Source organism: Sinocyclocheilus anshuiensis, unplaced genomic scaffold (assembly GCF_001515605.1).
Source record: "Sinocyclocheilus anshuiensis isolate Anshui unplaced genomic scaffold, SAMN03320099.WGS_v1.1 scaffold330, whole genome shotgun sequence".
NCBI lineage: Eukaryota > Metazoa > Chordata > Actinopteri > Cypriniformes > Cyprinidae > Sinocyclocheilus > Sinocyclocheilus anshuiensis.
The window spans coordinates 2,282,059-2,302,861 of record NW_015547689.1 but is presented as its reverse complement, the minus strand read 5'-3'; the positions used below and the strand labels follow the sequence as shown (position 1 = coordinate 2,302,861).

The following is a 20,803-nucleotide window of genomic DNA, read 5'->3' as shown; positions in this document are numbered from 1 at the left end:
GGTGCCATTTTGGAGAATATCCACTGAACGTAAACAGCGTATGCTATTCTGTGTCAGCTGCGTCACGCGGATAGGTTGTTTTCGTTCAAATCAAATTGTAAACAACGTAGAAAACGTATCCGTGTGACGCAGCTGACACAGAATACCAATCTCCTTGCTACGTTTCTGGACCTTGATCGTGGTAATTACATTGCTGTCTATGCATGGTCAGAGAGCTCTCATAATTAATCAAAAATATCTTAATTTGTGTTCCGAAGATGAACGGAGGTCTTACGGGTTTAGAACGTCATGAGGGTGAGTAATTAATGACAGAATTTTTATTTTTGGGTGAACTAACCCTTTAACTACATTAATATTATCCACAAGCAGTTTTTTTTATTTAAATATACTTTTTGAAATTTAAATATACTACAAGTGCATATTCAATACAAATTAAGGGTTGCTGGATCATACTGTAGTAAACTGTAAATAAACTTCTAGAATTTGGTGTTTTTTGTGTGTTTGTGTGTAAATATACAAGCTTTTTCTTGAGCTATTTCTCTCAATGATCCTCAACAAACATCTTCTGAAATCTGTTGGTCCCTCTTCTGTGGTTCTCTTCTTAAGTGCTGTGACCATAATTCAGGTGCCTTTTAGCGACTCGCTTTAACCCCACTGGACTAAAGACCTTTCACAGGTGAGCCCAGACTTGAACCGTATCCTTTGAAGGTGCTCTCATTGCTTCTAAGAGATGTTTACCAAGCAGATTTAAGATTTCTAGACACTGGTGGAGAAATTCACAGCTCAGCGCAGAGGTGATTCCAGAGTAAAGGAGGATTAAATGAGTTCACACTCACTTGGAGCTGGTTCAGGGGTGGCAGGCATCTTTAAACCTGATTAAAGGGATCAGGTGTTTTTTTTAAACTGACTGCTATGGGTTTCAGATTGTCATATCAGACACGGACACCCCGTAACTCATTCAACACTCTTGGTGGGTATTTGATAACAGGAGCTGGGTGGGGGATAAAGCACCACAATGTATTCTGGTAAATGTTACATGGGGAAAGCTGGCCCTCGCTGTTGGCTGACACCTGATAGCCATATTGGAGAGCAGGTAGGGAGTTTGTCTGTGTTGGACCGGAAAGGGTTGCTGTTGTGTGTTTGCAACCCACGAGTCTTAATTACTGTGAAACTCAAATACAGTCTGTGGGGCAATGGGAGGAACTGGAGAAACGTCCTTGAAAAGGGCAAAGGCTCAATGATTGTTCGATGTAACACGTTTGTCCTAAGAGAGGTCACTAGATGAGAGAAAGACCACCGCTTAAGTGATGTCAAGAGGTTTGTTCTGGCAAATGAATGGAGATGGGTAGGTCAAGTGTCAGAGGTCATCTTCTGTTGTGAATGCCATTGTTTAAACTGACAGATTTGAATGGTGGGGTTATACAGGTCTACAGATATGAACAAGTTAAATTTAAGACTTTTTAAGACCTTTTTAATACCACCTTATGTGAAATTTAAGACCAAGCCTGTGATGGAAATACACATTATATTACATACGTATATGTAATATTTAACGCGTTTAAATGTAAAAAGAAAACAAAATATCATCGCTGTCAAAAATTCTATTTGTTATTACGATATACAGTGAACTTTTCATATCAGCAGACAATATCCCATACAAAATATTCCCACAAAACAAAAGTGTCGCATCACCGAGATTTTTGGTGGTGTAAACAATTTATTCTGAAGCAATATTCTTTGTTTTCTGTCAGCTTTTACATACTTAAATCTGCATGTTTTTAATATTTACCACAGGATGTCATTTACCTTTATAAAGGCCAATATTTTTTTTTACCTTATTAAATGTATGCGTCATCTTTCAAGTCAAATTCTTACAATTGATCAAGAAATTTAATACACTACAGGGCTGTTACCAATCAAATTAAATAATTACAAAATTACAACAGCATTAAATGTATTGTATAAATTGCCCTTACTATGGAATAAAAATTACGGGGTGTCTATTTACATTTAGTTAAAAGTGGTTGTAAATCATCAGCTCTAGTGGCGCAGATGGATAAGCACTTGTTGTTGGCTTTTTGACACGATCGACCCGGGTTCGATCCCAATTTTAATTATTAAATGGATGCCACCTTATTGGTACAATAAAGCCCTCCCTACACCTACCCTAACCCTACCCGATACTTTATTTTCAACTTTTTGATTATTTCCTTAATTTTTATTGAAAATAAATGCCTTTACGATGTGATACGAGATTTGAAAAGGGAGAAAAAAAAAGTTCGGCAAAATGCAGGATCGAACCCGTCAAATGTAAATAGACAACCTGTATTTTTTATTCCATAGTAAGGGCAATTCATACAATACATTTAAACTGAGCTACTTTAATACCATCTCCGAACTTTCTACCACGACTCTGCTGTTCTTCGGCTGGTTCTTCCTGTATACGTTGATTGACAGATGTCTCATCCAGTCAGCGGTGAGTAATCCCAAACCAATGGCGCTGTCTCAAACTATACCTACCTCTTCCGGTTTGTCTGATTTGTCGTTGTGTTTTCTGACTTGTTAATTTGTTTTCGGATTTGTCGTTGTGTTTTCTGACTTATTTTGTTTTCGAATTTGTCATTGTGTTTTCTGACTTGTTATAATGTTTTCTGAATTGTTGTTGTGCTTTCTGAATTGTTATTTTGTTTTTTAGACTTGCATTTGCGTTTGTAATTTGTTATTTTGTTTTCAGAATTGTGATTTGTTTTGCACTTCTCTGCCACCGTACCTTATTTTAGGAAAACTTTATTTAAGACATTTTAAGACTTTTTAAGGACCCGTGGCCACCCTGTTATAGTGTCCACAATTGTAGAGAAGAGCAGCTGTTTCTGGGTGGCCTCTATCTCTTCATAAAGGTTTCAAAAGGTGGTTTCACGGCGATGCCATAGAAGAACCATTCTGGGTTCCCCAAAGAACCTTTCATTTAACATTTTTTAAAATAACCTAAAGAAGGTTATTTCGCACTATACAGAACCTTTTGTGCAATAGGCCTATAAAGTTTCAACAGAAGTTAAAGGTTCTTCATGCACTGAAAAATTTGCTGAAGCTATTTTAGTTAGCAAATTTCACAATTAAATTACAAAGAAACAGCAAGTAACATTGAATTAATCATTACATCTTGCATTTTCTTGTAAAACATACTCCAAGAATCATTGTTTTATTTACAAAAAAAGACAAGTCTTTATATCGTTTCCCCCCCCACAATTTTCAAACATCGATCTTGACAAGACTTTCCTAATTAAAAATTATTGTATGAAACCATTTCATTTTTCAAATTAAAATAGCAATTCTGCATCAAAATTCTATTAAAATAATTTAAAAGTAATTCAGTTCCAAATGGCCCACAAACCAGAGACTCAACAACTTTTTTGCCATTCACAGTCTAAAGTAAATACATATACTAATAAAAAAACAGTAAAAATGTAAAAGTAAATTTAATTCTTAATGGTAACACTGTTGCCAAGCTGTTCTTGGGTGTAAGGAAAAATGGCTAATGAACACACAGCTATAGATAGGCTATCTTTGATGAATTAGAATAAAAAAAAAAATGCCATGAGGAAAGGAAACACATATAGTGCTTAGTATATATATTTTTATATATTTGTCTTTTAGTAATAGTTAAAGGAACACTCCACTATTTTTGAAAATAGGCTCATTTTCCAACTCCCCTAGAGTTAAACAGTTGAGTTTTACCGTTTTCGAATCCATTCAGCGGATCTCCGGATCTGGCGGTAGCACTTTTAGCTCTAGATTAGCATAGATCATTGAATCTGATTAGACCGCTAGACCGTCAAAAATGACCAAACTCTCATTCCAGCATAATAATCAAGGAACTTTGCTGCCGTACCATGGGTGCAGCAGGCGCAAAGATATTACTCAGCGCCTGAAAATAGTCCCCAACTAGGTAACTTCCAATGGAAGGCACGCTCTCTGTGCAAGCAGGTGGTCATCTTGGTTATGTTGGCGGAAGTTAGCCTATTTTCAGGTGCTGCGTAATATCATTGCGCCTACTGCACCCATGGTACGGCAGCAAAGTTCCTTGCTTATTACGCCAGAATGAGAGTATAGTTCCTAGCCATATCGGCCTAGAAAAATCGCACCTTTTCTTTTTCCGTTGGTCTTAGTACACGATGTAACTACAGAAGAGTCAAGTTTTAAATAGGAAAAATATCGAAACTCTTTGGTCATTTTTGAGCGAGATGCTAACGGTCTAATCAGATTCAATGATCTATGCTAAGCTACAGCTAAAAGTGCTACCGCCAGACCCGGAGATCGGCTGAATGGATTCGAAAAATGGTAAAACTCAACTGTTTAACTCTAGGGGGGTTGGAAAATAAGCCTATTTTCAAAAATAGTGGAGTGTTCCTTTAACATGACATCTTGAGAACCAGCTGGAGGCCAATTAATATCACTATATTTGGTTACATATTTGTACACTCCTAGTATATATGTGACTGTGAAATAATAAAGTGCAGTAACACTTTCCAGTGTTCTAGTTCTGATAAATGTGAGACTCTCTATAACCGAGCACTGAACATTTAATAACAGCCTACCATTGAGGGAATGATTTCATGACCACTGTGATGTATTAGTGGAAAAGTATGTCATAAAAGACGGATATCTGAGAAGCAGAAAGAGTCACAAAATGACAAATTTGCCAAAGGAAATATTCTCTCCGGAAGAAAAATAAAGGAAGAACATGCCTTGGTCACAATGACAGACCACAGCCTTTTAAAGTGTCATATATTAATAAATTATAATTTATAATGTCATATTTCACCTTCATGCATGCATTTTTGTTGCATCGTCCCCCCAGTTCTCCTTTTTAACCTTGGTCCATCTTTGACTCCTCCCTTCTTCCGGTCTCAAACTACCCCCCATTTCCCATTTTTTTTTCTGCAGAATTGCTCTTTCATCCACTCTGTAACCCCTCTTTTTTTCTATTTGATGGAGAGCGATACAGGAGGCACAGGTATCCCTCAAGAGAACAAGCTTTCTATCATAAGCCTGGGAAGAGTCTGTTGCCTTGGGGACGGTGTCAATGGCCTGGAAGGGGGCTGTGGCAAACAAAACCATTCTACCGGACTAATTTAACCAATCAGAGGCACTCATGGAGCAGGGAGAGGGGCGGTAGGTAATACTGCTCCTTAGAGAATCTATTCAAACAGTGCAGTGAGAGACCGTGACCTCTTCACCCGTGATAGTTCGACTGCTCGTATAATGAATGACATTGTTATTTTCAGTGAGCTAACCTCACTTTCCATGGAATTATACAGTAACCTGGACATAACATACCTGAAGGAAGAAAAGTGTCTTTATTCTGTCTATCCTCTAGGAATAAATTTGCATGTTTGTGTCATTTCCTATCACTGAGGTAACTAATTAATGGCAATGTTCAGAAGTACAGGCTTCAGTGCTGCTTATTGCAGTGGATCTCAAACTGATGGCCTGTGAAGGATACCAAGTGGTTCACAAGTTGATTGGCTGATAAAAATGGACATACATACAATTAAACATAAGAAAAAGCACCAGCATAGAATTAATCAACTAACTAAGAATTAAATGATTTGAACATACTGTACACTACCATTAATTTTTTTTTTTTTTAAGTTTATGTTTACCCAGGTTGGATTTATTTGATCAAAAATACAGTAAAACAGAAATATTGTGAAATACTATTACAATTTAATGATTGTTTTCTATTATATTTAAAATAAAATTTATTCCTGTGACGATAAAACGGAATTTTCAGCATCATTACTCCTGTCTTTAGTGTCACATGATACTTCAAAAATCATTCTAATATGCTGATTTGTTGCTCAAGAAACATTTCTTGTTATTATCAATTTTGAAAAGTTTGCTTAATTAATTAGGGAACTGTAAAACATTTTCAAAGTTCAAAAGAACAGTATGTATTTGAAATAAAAATTGATGTAAATAACTTTACTGCAACTTTTGACCAATATAAAGCTGCTATCAATGCTGAATAAAATTAATTTCTTTTAATTTTTTACTAATATATACTTAATTGTGCATACTCATTTCCCCTCATTTTCACAATTGAAACAGTAAAACACTAAACAAAAAAATTCTGTAATGTAATAAAAATAGTATAAAGTAAATATAATAATATCTGACTAATATTAATATAATTAAAGAAATTTAATTCCAGTGCATCCCTATAGTAAAATTGATGCAATGTCAAAATAAAAGGTATAAATGAAGGATAATTTTGTACATTACTTAAAACAACAGGTAATGATTCTGACACTTGTTTTCCCCTGATTTGGGGTGCAAGGTGGTCCAACGCATGAAAAAGTTTGAGAACCACTGCTTTACTATACCCATTTTACTCCTGATTTCCTTTGTCTTGGATTAAATAGGCAAGTTTTATGAGCTGACTTTGGACATTGACTCATTGTGGAACTTCTGACAACTATAATTACTAGCTTGTCCCACCACCAGCTGATTGGACAGGATGACAGACTCGCCAACGGCTACACAGCAAAAAAAACCGCTCAAACACCATTTAGCCCCACTGCTATGCTTGATCTTCGTCAACCAGCTCCCCCGTCTCCTCTCACACAGATCGACAGAACAGCAGTGCAAACACAAGAATCAACAAGTCCATAATCCATCCCACTTTAGGGCTATCCTAGGTAAGTCTGAGAGGAAGTTTAGCCCCCATCCACAGGAAGCTTTCAGCCACAGGCTTTCCCACAAAATATGCATGAGGTTTAGAGCACGAAGGGATCTTTGGAGATGAAGTAGGTTAACCACAGCAAAGGAAAAGTGGGCGTGAGGAATACATCCCTGGAGACCTCCAGGAGCATAGAGGAGACCCTCACAGGGAACATTTCTGCAGCTGAAGCAACCAGTCACACCCAAGACCTCAACATTCACCCCTCCAACCAACACAAAATGGATCTGAGGCCAACTTATAAAACAAAGAAACATGTCACAGAAAAAAAGGTGCTTTATTTCAAAACAAATGTATCCCAAAGGTTGATTTTACAAAATAATGCTCAGTATCATCTATACATTGCAAATACATTTCTTCTTTGCTATTTTTTTTATTATTTTTGTATTTTCTTTCTTTTTTTTTTTTTTTTTTTACAGTAGCTCTTTTGTAAAACAAATAAGTGTAAAAGATGTTCTGAAGAAGTGTATGTGCGATCCTCTCATCAAAATCTGTGTAATGGTGGGTTTTCTAGTGCGTTCCACCGTCGAATCTCAGGCTTCCTATAGGAACGATAAATTCAAACAAACTAACAAACAAAACAAGGTTCTCCTAAATGCCAGCATATATACATAATCTTGTTTTCATTGAATTCTTCACCTCTGCATTGTCCAAACCTGTACATTTTAAGTTTTACTTTATCATAACTCGTTGATGTGCACCGTGACTCAAGTGTCACACGTCATTTAATGCGAGCAAAACAGTTATTGTCTGAAAACCTATAAAAAGCAAACCATACAACTGGCACACAAAACAAGGTGGTGAACAAAGGACAGTACAAAATGATGTTCTCAGGACCCTACCATTTTATGCCTCAAATCAACTCGCATACTTCTTCTGAAAATGATACTCACTCGTTCGTAACTTCTGCATGCATATTATAATGCTTACAGGGCACATCTTCAGTTTAAGGCACTACAATATCATCTCCAATATCTCAAAAACCAACCATACACATCTGCTAGCTTATAAAGATCCAGCCAACACAAGTTTAATGACCAATAACGAGTGTGTTAGGCTATCGTCTTCTACGTTAAATTATGTGCGTGAATGTGAGAGATCTGACACTAGAAATCTGAACACTACTGCACAGGTAATGAGCCGATTCATCAAAACACTGTCAGTTAACACCAGCTGATTGGATTTACATATTACAGACAAACACAGAAACACAAGAGACAGGCACAGGACTCCATTTGTGACGTAATGCACAGTCGCTGAATGCAGTCGGAGGTTGTTAACACTGGGCAGTGATGGTCTGACGAAGACAAGCCAGACAGCTACATCAATACAGGACAAGCTTTCATGTTGAACAGTGGCAGTAGTTTTTAAATGTACATTGTCCAATCATCTTCTGCAGACAGACTCACACGGCGGCAAAATTTTTGATGGCACAAACAAAAGAAATCCAGAGCTAATACAGTCACGCAGCGGTATGTAAATGGCAGCTGAATTGATACAATTACAGCCACCCCATTTCGGCAATCATCCTGTCTGGCTTTCGCCAATTGGGCTTTATCAAATCCAGCACGGTCCTCCGTCTAGCTCCTCCCTACAGCAACTCTGAATGCCAGTAGAGAAGAAATAAATGTTGCCATGGAAACCGCCAGGCTGTTGACAGGAGCTAATTTCTGCCTCCATCAGAGTGACAGCACTGAAAGTTGAAGTTGACGTGACTCATCGAAACTCATCGCTCACGACAGGGCTGATCTGAAACACTTATCGACAGGTTATTTCAATACAAATTGCATTTGTTCTAACTGCTTTCTTTCTTTTAAATAAATCACACAGCTCATCTTACTGTGCAAGGAAAAGGAGACTGGCTATTGATTTGGCAAAGACAACCCAACTTAAATCACCCCTGAAATCAACCCTGAACTGGTTTATTGGTGAAACAAAGCAGATGTCTTGTTGCCTGACCAATCTAAGAAACGAAGACGATAATTACACCCTCTCTTGGTCCCAAAACATCAATTAAACTAGCTAGCTATGAACAGCTAACTAATGATTAGACTAATGTACAAAAACAAATTGGCAGGTGTAAACTACTAGAAAAGGTGCATTTCCTACTAATTTTCTTAACATTACTCTTATCATCCCTGTCTCATTTTGCAGTCTGAAGCACTTCATAAGTGTCCACGCAGTCTCTTCCTGCTCGTTCTTCTCAGACATACCACTCCCTCCGGGAGATCATTGAGCCATCTGTGTGCGACACGTAGTCGTTGTCGTAGCAGTCCTCCGGCAGGAAGGGGGAGCCATTGCTCATGACTTGTGGAGCGGCGTATCTGCGGGGCTCTGGCTGCAGCGAGCTCCTCTGGATATGATGGGCTGGACTAAAGCTTTGCGGATGGCTGGGGTGATGGTTGCTGTGGTAGCCATGCTCATGGTTGTAATGATTAAGGTTGCTGATTTGACCGCCTGCTTCCCTCAGAGCTCTGCTGCGACCGTTGGGTGATCGCTCTCGGTCGAAATCACCCCACTCTTCTCGATCCTTATCTGGGTAGATGGTGCCGTTATCCTGGTTGGACTTGAGCTTGGTGTCAGGGCTTCCTTTGCTGTAGACTTGCTGCAGCTCATGGGGCTGGGGAGCCTTCTGCATATCCGAGGGGCCATGATACTGCTTTGTGTAGTAGTCGCCACGGAATGTCTGCCGTTGACGCTGGTAATAAACTCCGCCTAGAACAAGCAGCAACAGCAGGAAGAGGGCTCCGCCTACTGCCCCACCGACAATCGTGCCTAGGCTCCCCTCCGGCAGAGGCGCCAGGGTTGGAGACGTTATGAGGGCTCGCTGCTTATTGCCAGGCACGGTGGCAGAGATGTCGGCGGTTAGGAGGCGCACAGGGGTGGTGGGGGGCATGGTGGTGGTTGAGGGAGGATCTAATGGAGGGAAGGAAGGAGAGGCAAGAGGGAGGGGGCAGGAGGAAGGGATGGATAGACAAAGAAAAGTAGATAATGTCAATGCCAGCTACATCAGTATATCATTAATAGTCATATTAATCTGCTTCCAAGATTGTAATATCATCTAGCATGACATATATAGCATGAATAACAGGACTACCCTCTGTTGCCGTGGATGCAATAGTTTCAGGTTTGGGATAAGGTCTTTTATTGAAAGAATGCGACTGTAAACCTTCGGACAGCTTCAAAACCTGAAACTGTTGTCCAGTGCAAAGACGACTAAAAACATGGAAGAGAAAGGAGAGTTGGGATCTTCATGATAAGGGACTCATGAGGAGCTACATACTAACATCTCCAGCTAACACTGAAGTACAGTCATCTGCAACAATGAAACCTAATGAGCAACATTTGTGTTAGCTGAGAGAGGGAGTACGGATGACCACATAGCTGAGTGATGAGAACAAACTAAATGGAAGGAAGGGGTCAGGGAAAGGGTATGTGCTACTGGGGGAGGGGAGAGGGACAGACATCGAGAATACCTGAGGATTGGGTGGCTGCTACGCCTAACTTCTAACATGGCTTGACTGGTGCTAGGACAGAAGATTGCGTTAATGCAATTACCATGCATTGATTGCTTGATTGTGTTAGGGAGCAGCGTGTAGCATTTCATCGCATTCTGGGGCATGCATCTGGACTATGCAAGCAGTGTTCTCAGAGACTGGAAGCTGAAAGTCAAACTATCCCATTACGGAGTGTCCTGTTCTCAGCGCAATGAGAGCTATTTGGCTGGCTGTGAAGTCTGTGCATGCATTGAGTGCAGAACGTGTGCGTTCACTCTCAGGAGTCAGGGTTGCAAGCTCTTCGGGGTTACGCAGTTCAAATGCTCCAGCTAAAGTGGGGAATAATTTGCTCATCCTCGTTGGAATGAATAATAAACGTAGCATACATAAAGCATTCTTGGACGGTATTGTTCCCACAAGGTTAAAGGTAATTTGGATGCATCTGTGGGTCTGGTGAGTGAATGTATATGTATGTAGGAAAGAGCAGCTATGTAGTTCAGGAAAACCGAAACGTTCTGTTCATTGTTTTGGCAACATTTTTAATAAAAAAATGACCAAAATCCTTTTCAAACTCCCATGATATTCCTGGCACAAACATTTGTTGCATATATAAAACCACAGGGATAGCTCACCCAAAAATTTAAGTTATCACCAAGGCCGACCCTAACATCTAGAGCATGGTCTAGAGCAGCCTGGTTGTCACTATTTACTCACCCTCTTTTCAGACCTGTATATGGTTATTTCTTTGAGTGAAATAAAAAAAAAAAGAGAGAATTTTTGAAGAAAATTCACAGCTCTTTTCCACACAACAGTTTATAGTGACTGCTCAAGAATCAATGAGTCAGTGAGTTGAACTGAAAAAACTGAATCAGTGCACACATTTCTCTTTTGAGATTGTTCTTTTCAATGAACTAGGTCTGAATGATTCATTCAAGAACCTTAAATGGTTTGTTCACGGACCATCACTTCAAATCACTGACTCAGTGATTCAGTAGTTCTCAAATAAACAGGGGGGGGGGCTTGAAAAATAAAAGACCTGCATGAACATTCTTCAAAATATCTTTGATCTACAGAAGAAAGAAAATCATATGGGTTTGAAACAACATGACGATGAGTAAATAATGACAGAATTTAAATTTTTGTGTGAACTATCCCCTTAAACAACAAGGACATGGATAGTGTCAATTTATTTTAATTGATTCAATTTCGCCCAAGATTTTAAATTCTTCAATTTCGCAAGTTGAAGAATAATTTGTTTCAATCAATAAACAGCAGAGCTTTTCGCCTCAGCACGTCAATGTCCAGAAGGGAAGAGGACAGGACATAAAGAGAGGACAAGTCACAGAAAGGTCAGAAATCCCTCCCTCTCTCATGCTTCTCTTCTCTATGCCTCCACCAAATCTAAATTTATCACAATTCATGTACAGTATGTGGTACCCCATTCCTGTTCCATTCACTGTATGGATCAACCGGGAGTGTAAATGGTCCATTTGAAGGGAGTGTGTGGGCTTGTATTTGGGGGGTGATTGGTGACCACACAGGTAGCGGCAGGGTGTTTAACATGCAGGACAGGTACTGCGCCCACCCATACTCATGCACAAAGATCAGCAACTAACAGCAGCACGCACACTTTCACGCCCAGTCACTCCATCAATACACAAACAGTAGCAGTGGGCATTATAGTAGAAACATCACGACTCAAACGACACAAAAAGGGACTCTTAGAACATAAAGGCAGACAACTTTGACATAAAACAACCACACGCACACGACGCATAGAAACACGCAGCTTCGTGCACACAGAAGCTGAATCTTTCTCAAGGGAAGAGTGTAAAAAAATAATTTAAAAAGAAAATACATAATTAATTGCGGTTGAAAGAGCTGGTGAATGTTTCATGAATCTAGGACATCTCTCAATCAAGGTTGCTTCCGCTCTATTATTCTCCCCTTGTATAACAGCGTGACAGTCTCAGAGATGTAAGTGCGCACAAGGGAGGGAGAAAGAGCAACAGATAAAGAGAGAGAGGGGGAGGGGGTAACAGTAACTATCACAGAAACTTATTAAACAGCAGTATTCAATGTTTAATGCTCACACAAAAATGATGGGAGATAAACATCATGGAATGTGACAGCGAACACCTGTCTCAGAGGTCAATTAGATAATGACTCATGAAACCCAATAAAAACCCATCAAAACTTTTTAAAAAAAGCTAACTAAAAAATAAATTTAAATAGAGGGCCAATGCCATTCAGGAAAATGATTATAAGCTTGTGTGTCTCATAAGAATGGATCCGGACCCATGCAACTCTGAGTGAAGAGATAGGTGGGTTCAAAAGAAGAAACCATCAAGAAGATCTGTGGGGCTCGAAGAAATAGTTCACCCAAAAATAAAATTTACTCACACTCATATTGCTGTTCATAAAAACAAAAAGAAGAAAAAAAATTGACACGGCATTTCCAGTCTGAGTAGTCAAATTAATTTCTGATTTTTGCCAACATTTCAACACACCAACACTGAGTGTGTTTGAGTGTTAAAATAAATTTGATTTGTAAAGTTTTGATGTTATCTCTTACCATTGTTTCTCCAGCTTCACATGGGAAATGAACTGCTAAACTTTGGTAAGATGGGTGTCATGTTTCAAGTCTCTTACTCACCCTGAACACGTATTCTAATGTCTCGACTGTGCAGTCCGATGTCATTTGCCGCCTCACACCTGTAAACCCCAGAGTCGTTCTTCTGCAAGGGTCTCATAAACACCAAAGAGTTATTCACCACCTCCGCTCCATCTGGCATCTCTCCATCCAACCTAAAATATGCAAACACATCTTTATCAAACTTTCCAAACAGCAAGATCTTTAAGTCTGCCCAGGCACTATGGAAAATGTCAGTAGCAGTAGAAATCTAGATCCAGTCGAAAGATTGACTGAAAACATGTTTCTCATGATTTTAAAGTTGATTAAAGATCTTAAAGACCAACAAAATGTAATGGTTAATTGCTGAAAATTCTTAAATTGAGTTTTGTAGACAAAAAGAAGTGAAATGTTTTAGTGAAATGGATAAGCTGGAGCTGATATTGAAAGAAACAAAGCTAACAAGTGCCTAGCATATATGTGAACAAGTTTTGATTTAACATCTTTGATTAGCTCATAATTCCCATACCGTGTCATTTTATAGTTAAAATGACTTCATTATTTTCCACAAAGAATGGTGTGTCCAAACTTTTAACATTTATGAATGCTTGAGGCAGATATAACTACGCTTAATAAATGTTTAAGCTCACATGATTGATGTGCAATCTTCTACATGAGTGAACAATAGATTGGAGGCAGAAAACTAATTTGCTTTGAATAAGTACAAGGTTTGGGCATCCACTGGTTCATTTGCATTGAAAACTGACAGTTTTAAAGCAACTATTGTTGCTGTGAATCGTACAGATAATCTGCTGTTTGAGATGAGTTCTGGAAACAGGCAATAACACTCTTGATCCCATTCCAGACATGGTGCGCTCTGGCTATTGTGAGTGTAGTGGTTACACACCTGATCCATCTGAAGTGCTGGGCAGGCGGGTTGGCCTTGGCTCGACACTTCAGCTGCACATTCTCCCTGCCCACATACCAGTCGCCGTCATAGCCCAGCACCAGGATGTCTGGAGCAACTGCACACACACACAAAGCACAAAGGGATCATTCAGAGTAGTTTAAGAAAGGTAAGGCTAGGCTATGCCTTGTTAAAGGCCCTATGAAATGACATGATGAGTGCAGTTTTCTGGTCCTGTGTTGACGCATTTCCTATTGAAACAGAAAGAGAAAGTTTGGGCAGGACATATCAATTTTTAAAGACCTAAAAGGCTTAAGTTTCGTCACAGCCATAAATCACCAGCTGCCATGCTGATTTGCCAGCTGCCATGTGTTATGTATTAGGGGGCGGGCAGTCTCATGCTAGAGAGCATCCGATTGGATAAAAAAAACCTGTGCAGTGCAGAATAAGTCATTAATATTTTTGGTCCATTCTCCCAAAAACAATATAAATGGTGTACATCTGTACACACACACACTCTATCTTATTATTTAAATATATAATAATTATATAGAAAATATTTATTTTTTATTGGGTATTTAAATAACTATACCGTATAAATTATACTTTGTTTTAGCAATACTAACACTAAACTTTAATTTCGTAAATTTTTCATGTAAGGTAATATACATGGACTAAAAGACAAAACTACAATTTTTTTTGTTTGAAAAAGTGGCATTAAGTTTAAACTATACTATCAAGCTGTGAAAAAGTTGCAGTTGAGAGAAAAGTCACAGTTAGGAGAAATACCAAGTAAGTCACAAGATTTAAAAAGTCACAATCTTGCAATTTCGACATTGTCTCTCATTTGAGACTTTATTTATCATAAATGTGACTTTGTATCTAACAAAGTGACTACAAATTGCTCTAAATATGTAGATATAAAGAAAATATAAAGAAATAAAGAAACTTCTAGATATAAAGAAACATGAAATGAAGAAATGAATGGCAATTTTAAGTTTGCAAGTCGAAATTACCTTATTTTTTGCTGAGGCAGTAGCAATCTATAACACAACAACATTATTATTATCACTAATTGATCATAAAGCAACAAAATTCATCATTAGGACTTTCTTTGTCTGACCAGCAGTACAAGACCACTTACAAAGACAATGGACACTGTGTTGATTTGTGCCTTTAGAAAAAGCTCTTTAAAGTTCTTTAAGTGAGTGTGCTGAATTAAGATATCATGTAGACCTTATGAGATGAAAAAAGATGGATTGAAAATGAAAGAAAGGAGCTTCCGTGACTGTAGCCCCCATTGAGCGCAGAAGCATCGTCTCATGACTGATGTGACCTCTCTCTCCTTATACTCCCTATACCTGCTACTTCCTGTGCCTTCCCTCTCACCACTACATCTATATTTCATACAGCAGACATCTGTGCTTACGTACTCGCCACCACCGCAGATACACACTTACATGCCTTTTTCACTGCTCAATGGTGCTTAGTAGAAGTCTGTGTTCAGAAATCGTTAAACAACACTGATAAATCATTTGTCTGAAGCATCAATACCTATATTCAATAAGTTCATGAAATCCTAAGGATTGTGTCTTAGCGAAAGGGCTTTTAGCTCCATCATGCACAAGACAGCATCAAGACATCATGTCATGTGGATAGATACCGCACTGCGGTGATATGGAAAACAGATGTGAGCTCTGGACATAAATCTGATTGCTTTGACGTGGTACAGAAAAAACACAAAATATAAGTTACTGTGAAATCTTCATGGAGAAGCTACTTTGGGTTTGTTAGTAAACAAAAACAGGCTTTCAGGCTTTTGGAAGTAAATAGATTTAGTGGCCAATTGGCTGATAAGCGCCGCTTGCATGGCTTAAATTGCAAAAAGCAGATTCTGATTCTGACATTTAAAAAAAAAAAAAAATGGAATAAAATGATGTGAAAAAAAAAGACATGCTTCTCAGGTTGATTATTTATACAGATTTGATCAGACTGATTCACAATATCTCAATTCGATATAATTCTGATTCAACCTGTTTCACTTTCATGTGGATGTGGATGCATTTCAGTTCCATTTTCAAAACTTTAAACGGAGAATTTATAAAATTACAAACTCCTAAGAATGAGTACAGAAAAACGGATATATTTTATAAAATATATGTAAATGAGTTTTTAATTTCTATGCATACAAAATAAATCAAAACATTTTCTGTGCAAACTTAAATGAGAAAACAATTTCCACAAGCTTCTTTCAAAACAGTTAAACAGTGAAAAGTGAACATAGTGAAGAGTGAAACAGTAACACATAATAGTGTGCTCTAAAAACTATGTATTGTATTCTATTTTTATTCTATTCTATGCCCTATTTCTATAGAAAAAAATAAAATACGAAGCTGGCAATAAGAATTATTAATGCCTGGTAAATTTGCGCATTTCTAAAATAAAATAAATAAAATAAAATGTGAATCCTGCATAAACAGCATCAGACTCTTGTCACACTATTATATATATATAAAAAACCTTATCAGATACTCACACTGTACGTTGATGATATAGGGTATCCTGAAGTCACTCTGTAGCGCGGGGTGTTTGACCACACATGTTAGTGTGTGGCCCTGGGCGTGACGGGAGGGCTGCCAGGTGTAGTGCACCTGGGTTGTAGTGGTGCCATTGGCATCGTCCTGCATGTGGGCCTCAGATGTGCCGTAAAGATTCGTCTCCCAGGAGACGTCGGCAGGGGGCCGAGCCCTCTCAGCAATACAGGTGGCCACTGTGGTTTCATTGCCGCCATCGATCAGAGCGGAAGATCCGGCTGAGACATATACCTTTGGCTCCACTAAGACAGGGAGAGACATTTTTTAGTTAAATATACCACATCGCTCGCGTTTAATTCTGAGCTTTAATGTGAGGAAACACGCTCGCACTATTACTAGAAAGATGTATCAAGATAACGAACCGAGCTAAAGGAAATCCATTCAGACAAGAGTACAAAGTTAAATAAAAGCTAATCCCCTCAGCATTAAGAATCTCTCTGGTACCGCAGCAATAAATTCATAAACTGATAAGAATGATTGTGAGAATAATTAGATTTTCGTTAAAAAGAAATAAAAGACTTATTGGACTGAAAAAAAAAAAACAAAAAAAAAACTCTATGGTAACTACCGGCTGAGGGCGGCCTCAATTTCTCATCAGAGAGCACTAAGTGCTTTTCCAGAGAAGATGAAATTATTTGTTTTAATGGCTTATCCAGTTTAGATGGCAGAAGGGGCGGGGCTCGGGCGTGTGTGAGCCGTTATGAATCTAGCAGTGTTCAGGCCTGGAAAACTGAGCTTTGCCTCCGCAGCAGCTGACAGAAACTTTACATGTGAGGTGCTTCCCCCTTCCACTGCCATCAACAGTGGCAGACGAATGGAAACGTTGTCCCAGGCTCCTGTGACAAGAGAGGTCCACTAAATCAAGAAGGGCTAATTCAACCATATATAGATATACACTACCGTTCAAACGTTAAGGGTTCGGTAAGTTTTTAAAAAATGTTTTAAAGCCTGCATTTATTTGATCAAAATACAATAAAACAGTAATATTGTGAAATATTATTTCATTCTTATTTTATATAATATTATATTATTACAAATTACAATGATTGTTTCTATTATACTATATTTTTAATGTAATTTATGGAAAAGCTGAATTTTCAGCATAATTACTCCATTCTTCGGTGTTACATGATCCTTCAGAAATCATTCTAATATGCTGATTTTGTGCTCAAGAAATATTTCTTATTATTATCCTCACTGTAGAAAACAGTTGTGATGCTTAATATTTTTGTGGAAACCATGACACATTCTTTTCAGGATTCTTTGATGAATAGAAACTGAAATAGAAATCTTTCTAATACTATAAAAATCTTTCATTTAGATAAATTTATTGTATCCTTACCGAATAAAAGTATTAATTTCTTAAAAACAAAAAAACCCACACACACATACACACACATGAACGGCAGTGCATCATGATACTTTCTGCATATAATTTCCTAAAGTTTTATTAATGAAGCAGCAGGTCATCACAACCATGATGCATCTCACTTTCTGGTTGTTAAATATTAGTGAAACGTTTTAATACTTTATATATATATAAAAAAAAGAATTCATAATTCCCCACCCCCGAAAGTAATGAAAAATGTAAGTTAGTTCTGAGAAAACCTATAGCATCATTTAGCGTCACAATGTGCATCATATTTGGTGATGTTGGCAATACCCCATCTGATAATAAATATTAATTTGTCAAGTCAAAGGATGTGTACCAAATAGACCAATTGATTAGCCTTTGTTTCTCCCTCTCGCTTTCCCTGCTGTGAGTTTTTTCTCATCCCATCTTGTGAAGTATTAGCATTGGCAGTTGACCTTCAGAGACAACAGGAGCAGCTGTGGTTGTCGTCCCTTCAATCATCCACTGTTGTGTGGTTTGTGACAATGTCATGAGTGTCTGTGTTTGCGTGTGTGTGTGGCAACTCTCGTGTGTCACTTTAAACCAAAAATTCAACAGGACCTCGCAACGACATCCTTGACCCTTAAGTGCAGTGGATCCCAAAAGCAGCGGGCATCATTCCCACACTCATACACTCCCGTCTCCGCACACACACACCCACCCTGAACATTCCTCCTGATCTAATTATAGCTCTGGCGCGTGTTCCCCCTCCCTCGTTTCTGCGCTCTCACTTCACCACCACTTTCCACCCTCATGCATCCCGCCCCCCTCCATCTCTCCTTTTATTAAAGCGCTCAGTCCCTGTTCGTCTCTGCTCTCCTTCACGTTCCGATTTTCCTCCAACTGCACAGCTCATTTTATCTATGACATCATCATTTTCAATTCATCTCTTTTTGAGTTTTATGAACCTTCACTCAACTGCATGTCATTTATTACTATAACAAGGCATCTACACGGTAAGTGTGTGTCACACGTCAAAACTAGACTGCTTCATCTGACAATTTACAGTTTAATAACGGTTTACAATTATGGCCCAAAGACATTTAAAGAATCAAGCAAAGCCTGAGGTTTTAAATGATGTTAATAAATGTTAATAAAAAATAAATAAAATTACATATACATACACGTACATGTATACACACACACACACACACACACACATATATATATATATATATATATATATATATATATATGTATATATATTATATATACACACTTGCTATATATGTTGTAATAATAATAAAAATAATATAATTGCTACAACAATATATACTTTATACAGTATTTATTTAAATATTATATTACTAAATTATATATTAAATACAGAAATACATTAAATAAACATTTATATTTAATATTTATCATTATATTACAACTAACAGGCTAAATGTTGAACAATATGCAAAAAATAAAAAAATTAAAAAAATTAAAAAAACAGCATAACACTGTCAGTCATGCTGAATATTTGCACTCCTGCCCATGAGAAATTGAAACCTTTTTTTGCTATGATTTTTTTGGAATTTTGTATTTAAATAACTGTAGTACTGTATAAATTATACATTGCTGTAGCAATACTAACATGAATTTAGAAATGTTGTTCTAAAACAACCAATGCAGGCTTAATTTTAATACCAACTGATTTCTGTTGAAAACAAAGCAGGATCTTAGTTTAATTTCACCGTTGCTGAAGTCTATTCTTGAAGCCGCCGATGACACTTCCAGGATGTTCATGGTGTAACCTTCATCTTGAGCTCACAGAGGAAACAGCGACTCTCCTCATGCCTCCATGGAGCGATACATAATTGATATACCTAACATAAAGCACTGTGCTTGTAAACTTCTCTTGTTGTCTCTTGTACACCCAGATAACAAGAGCACACTGCTTCATTCGGTTGTATCTGTGTTTAGCAGAGCAGATGGCTCTGGGGGTTTGGTGGAGGAAGAGAGTTTAAACATCACCATGTTCTCTAAAAGAGCTGGACTGTCTCCCAAAACACTGCTTTCATTCCTGCCCTGAAGTTGCTCTTAATGTTTTTCCACCCTCTCTCACACACACACCGCATACTTGCCTACTTAAACAAATAAGCAGCGCTTTATTCTGCAGCTGTGATGTGCATCCACTCGCACGCCTTTCTTTGTTTTTCGACCGCACACATGCGAAAGGCTCGTCACGGCACTTTCGCATTAATACACAAGCACCATGAGTGCATAATCTAAATTAATCAGACTGCAAAAACACACACACACACAAGGAAAAATATAGAAACTCTTTGGTCATTTTTGAGCGAGATGCTAACGGTCTAATCAGATTCAATGATCTATGCTAATCTACAGCTAAAAGTGCTACCGCCAGACCCGGAGATCGGCTGAATGGATTCGAAAACGGTAAAACTCAACTGTTTAACTGAAAATGAGCCTATTTTCAAAAATAGTGGAGTGTTCCTTTAACTATAGTAAAACATCATGTATAATTAAAACAATAATTATAATAATAATAATAATAAATAAAAATCAAATTCTACTAAACTAACTGGCCAATTGTTTTTGTTTTTTCTCTGAAATGCAAATTACTATATAGATCATATTTGTTTAGTAATTAACTAGTACTAACTAAGTAGCACTACATAATGTATATTGTATGTCAGCAGTTGTGGCAAAACATCAAGTAAAATTTTATAAATAATTTGAAAATAACCCATGGAATATTTTTTTATACCAAGGAATGCTTTTTTTTCACTATTTTCATTTCACTGTTTCATAAGTCTAACCTTATGAAACTTAGACTTATTAAAGGTGACATATCATGAAAATCTTTCCAGGTTTTAAGTGCTATAATCAGGTCCACGGTGCATCTACCAACCAAGGAAATGTGAAAAAGATTAACCTAGTAACTTTGTTTTGGTAAGCCTTTTTCTGCAAGCGTCTGAAAAAACGAGCGTGTCTGATTTCGCTCCCCTAGTGCCATTGCAAAGGGATCTCATTATAATATTACCGCCCCTTAATCTGTAAGTTTCCACCCATGGCGCCGTCATTTT

General features: G+C 37.9%; 1 protein-coding gene across 1 annotated transcript; it reads right to left on the bottom strand.

Moving 5' to 3' along the window:
* Positions 1 to 7,005: 7,005 nt before the first annotated feature.
* LOC107703458 (nectin-3-like protein) lies at positions 7,006 to 16,633 on the bottom strand. Its single transcript, XM_016506076.1, has 4 exons — positions 16,315 to 16,633; positions 13,779 to 13,896; positions 12,896 to 13,047; positions 7,006 to 9,658 (listed from the first exon to the last, which is right to left on the bottom strand). Exons 1-4 carry the CDS (start codon positions 16,631 to 16,633, stop codon positions 8,946 to 8,948), a joined length of 1,302 nt encoding a protein of 433 aa, XP_016361562.1. The 3' UTR covers positions 7,006 to 8,945.
* Positions 16,634 to 20,803: the final 4,170 nt, after the last annotated feature.

Bases quoted from the DNA above. Each gene is read 5' to 3' on its own strand.
- LOC107703458 (XM_016506076.1), bottom strand. From the start codon at position 16,633: ATGTCTCTCCCTGTCTTAGTGGAGCCAAAGGTATATGTCTCAGCCGGA. The intron at 13,048-13,778 runs GTGTGTAACCAC...TGCATATTTTAG, and splicing joins CAGCACTTCAGATGGATCAG to GTTGGATGGAGAGATGCCAG. The intron at 9,659-12,895 runs GTGAGTAAGAGA...TCCCTCCATTAG, and splicing joins CATTAGAATACGTGTTCAGG to ATCCTCCCTCAACCACCACC.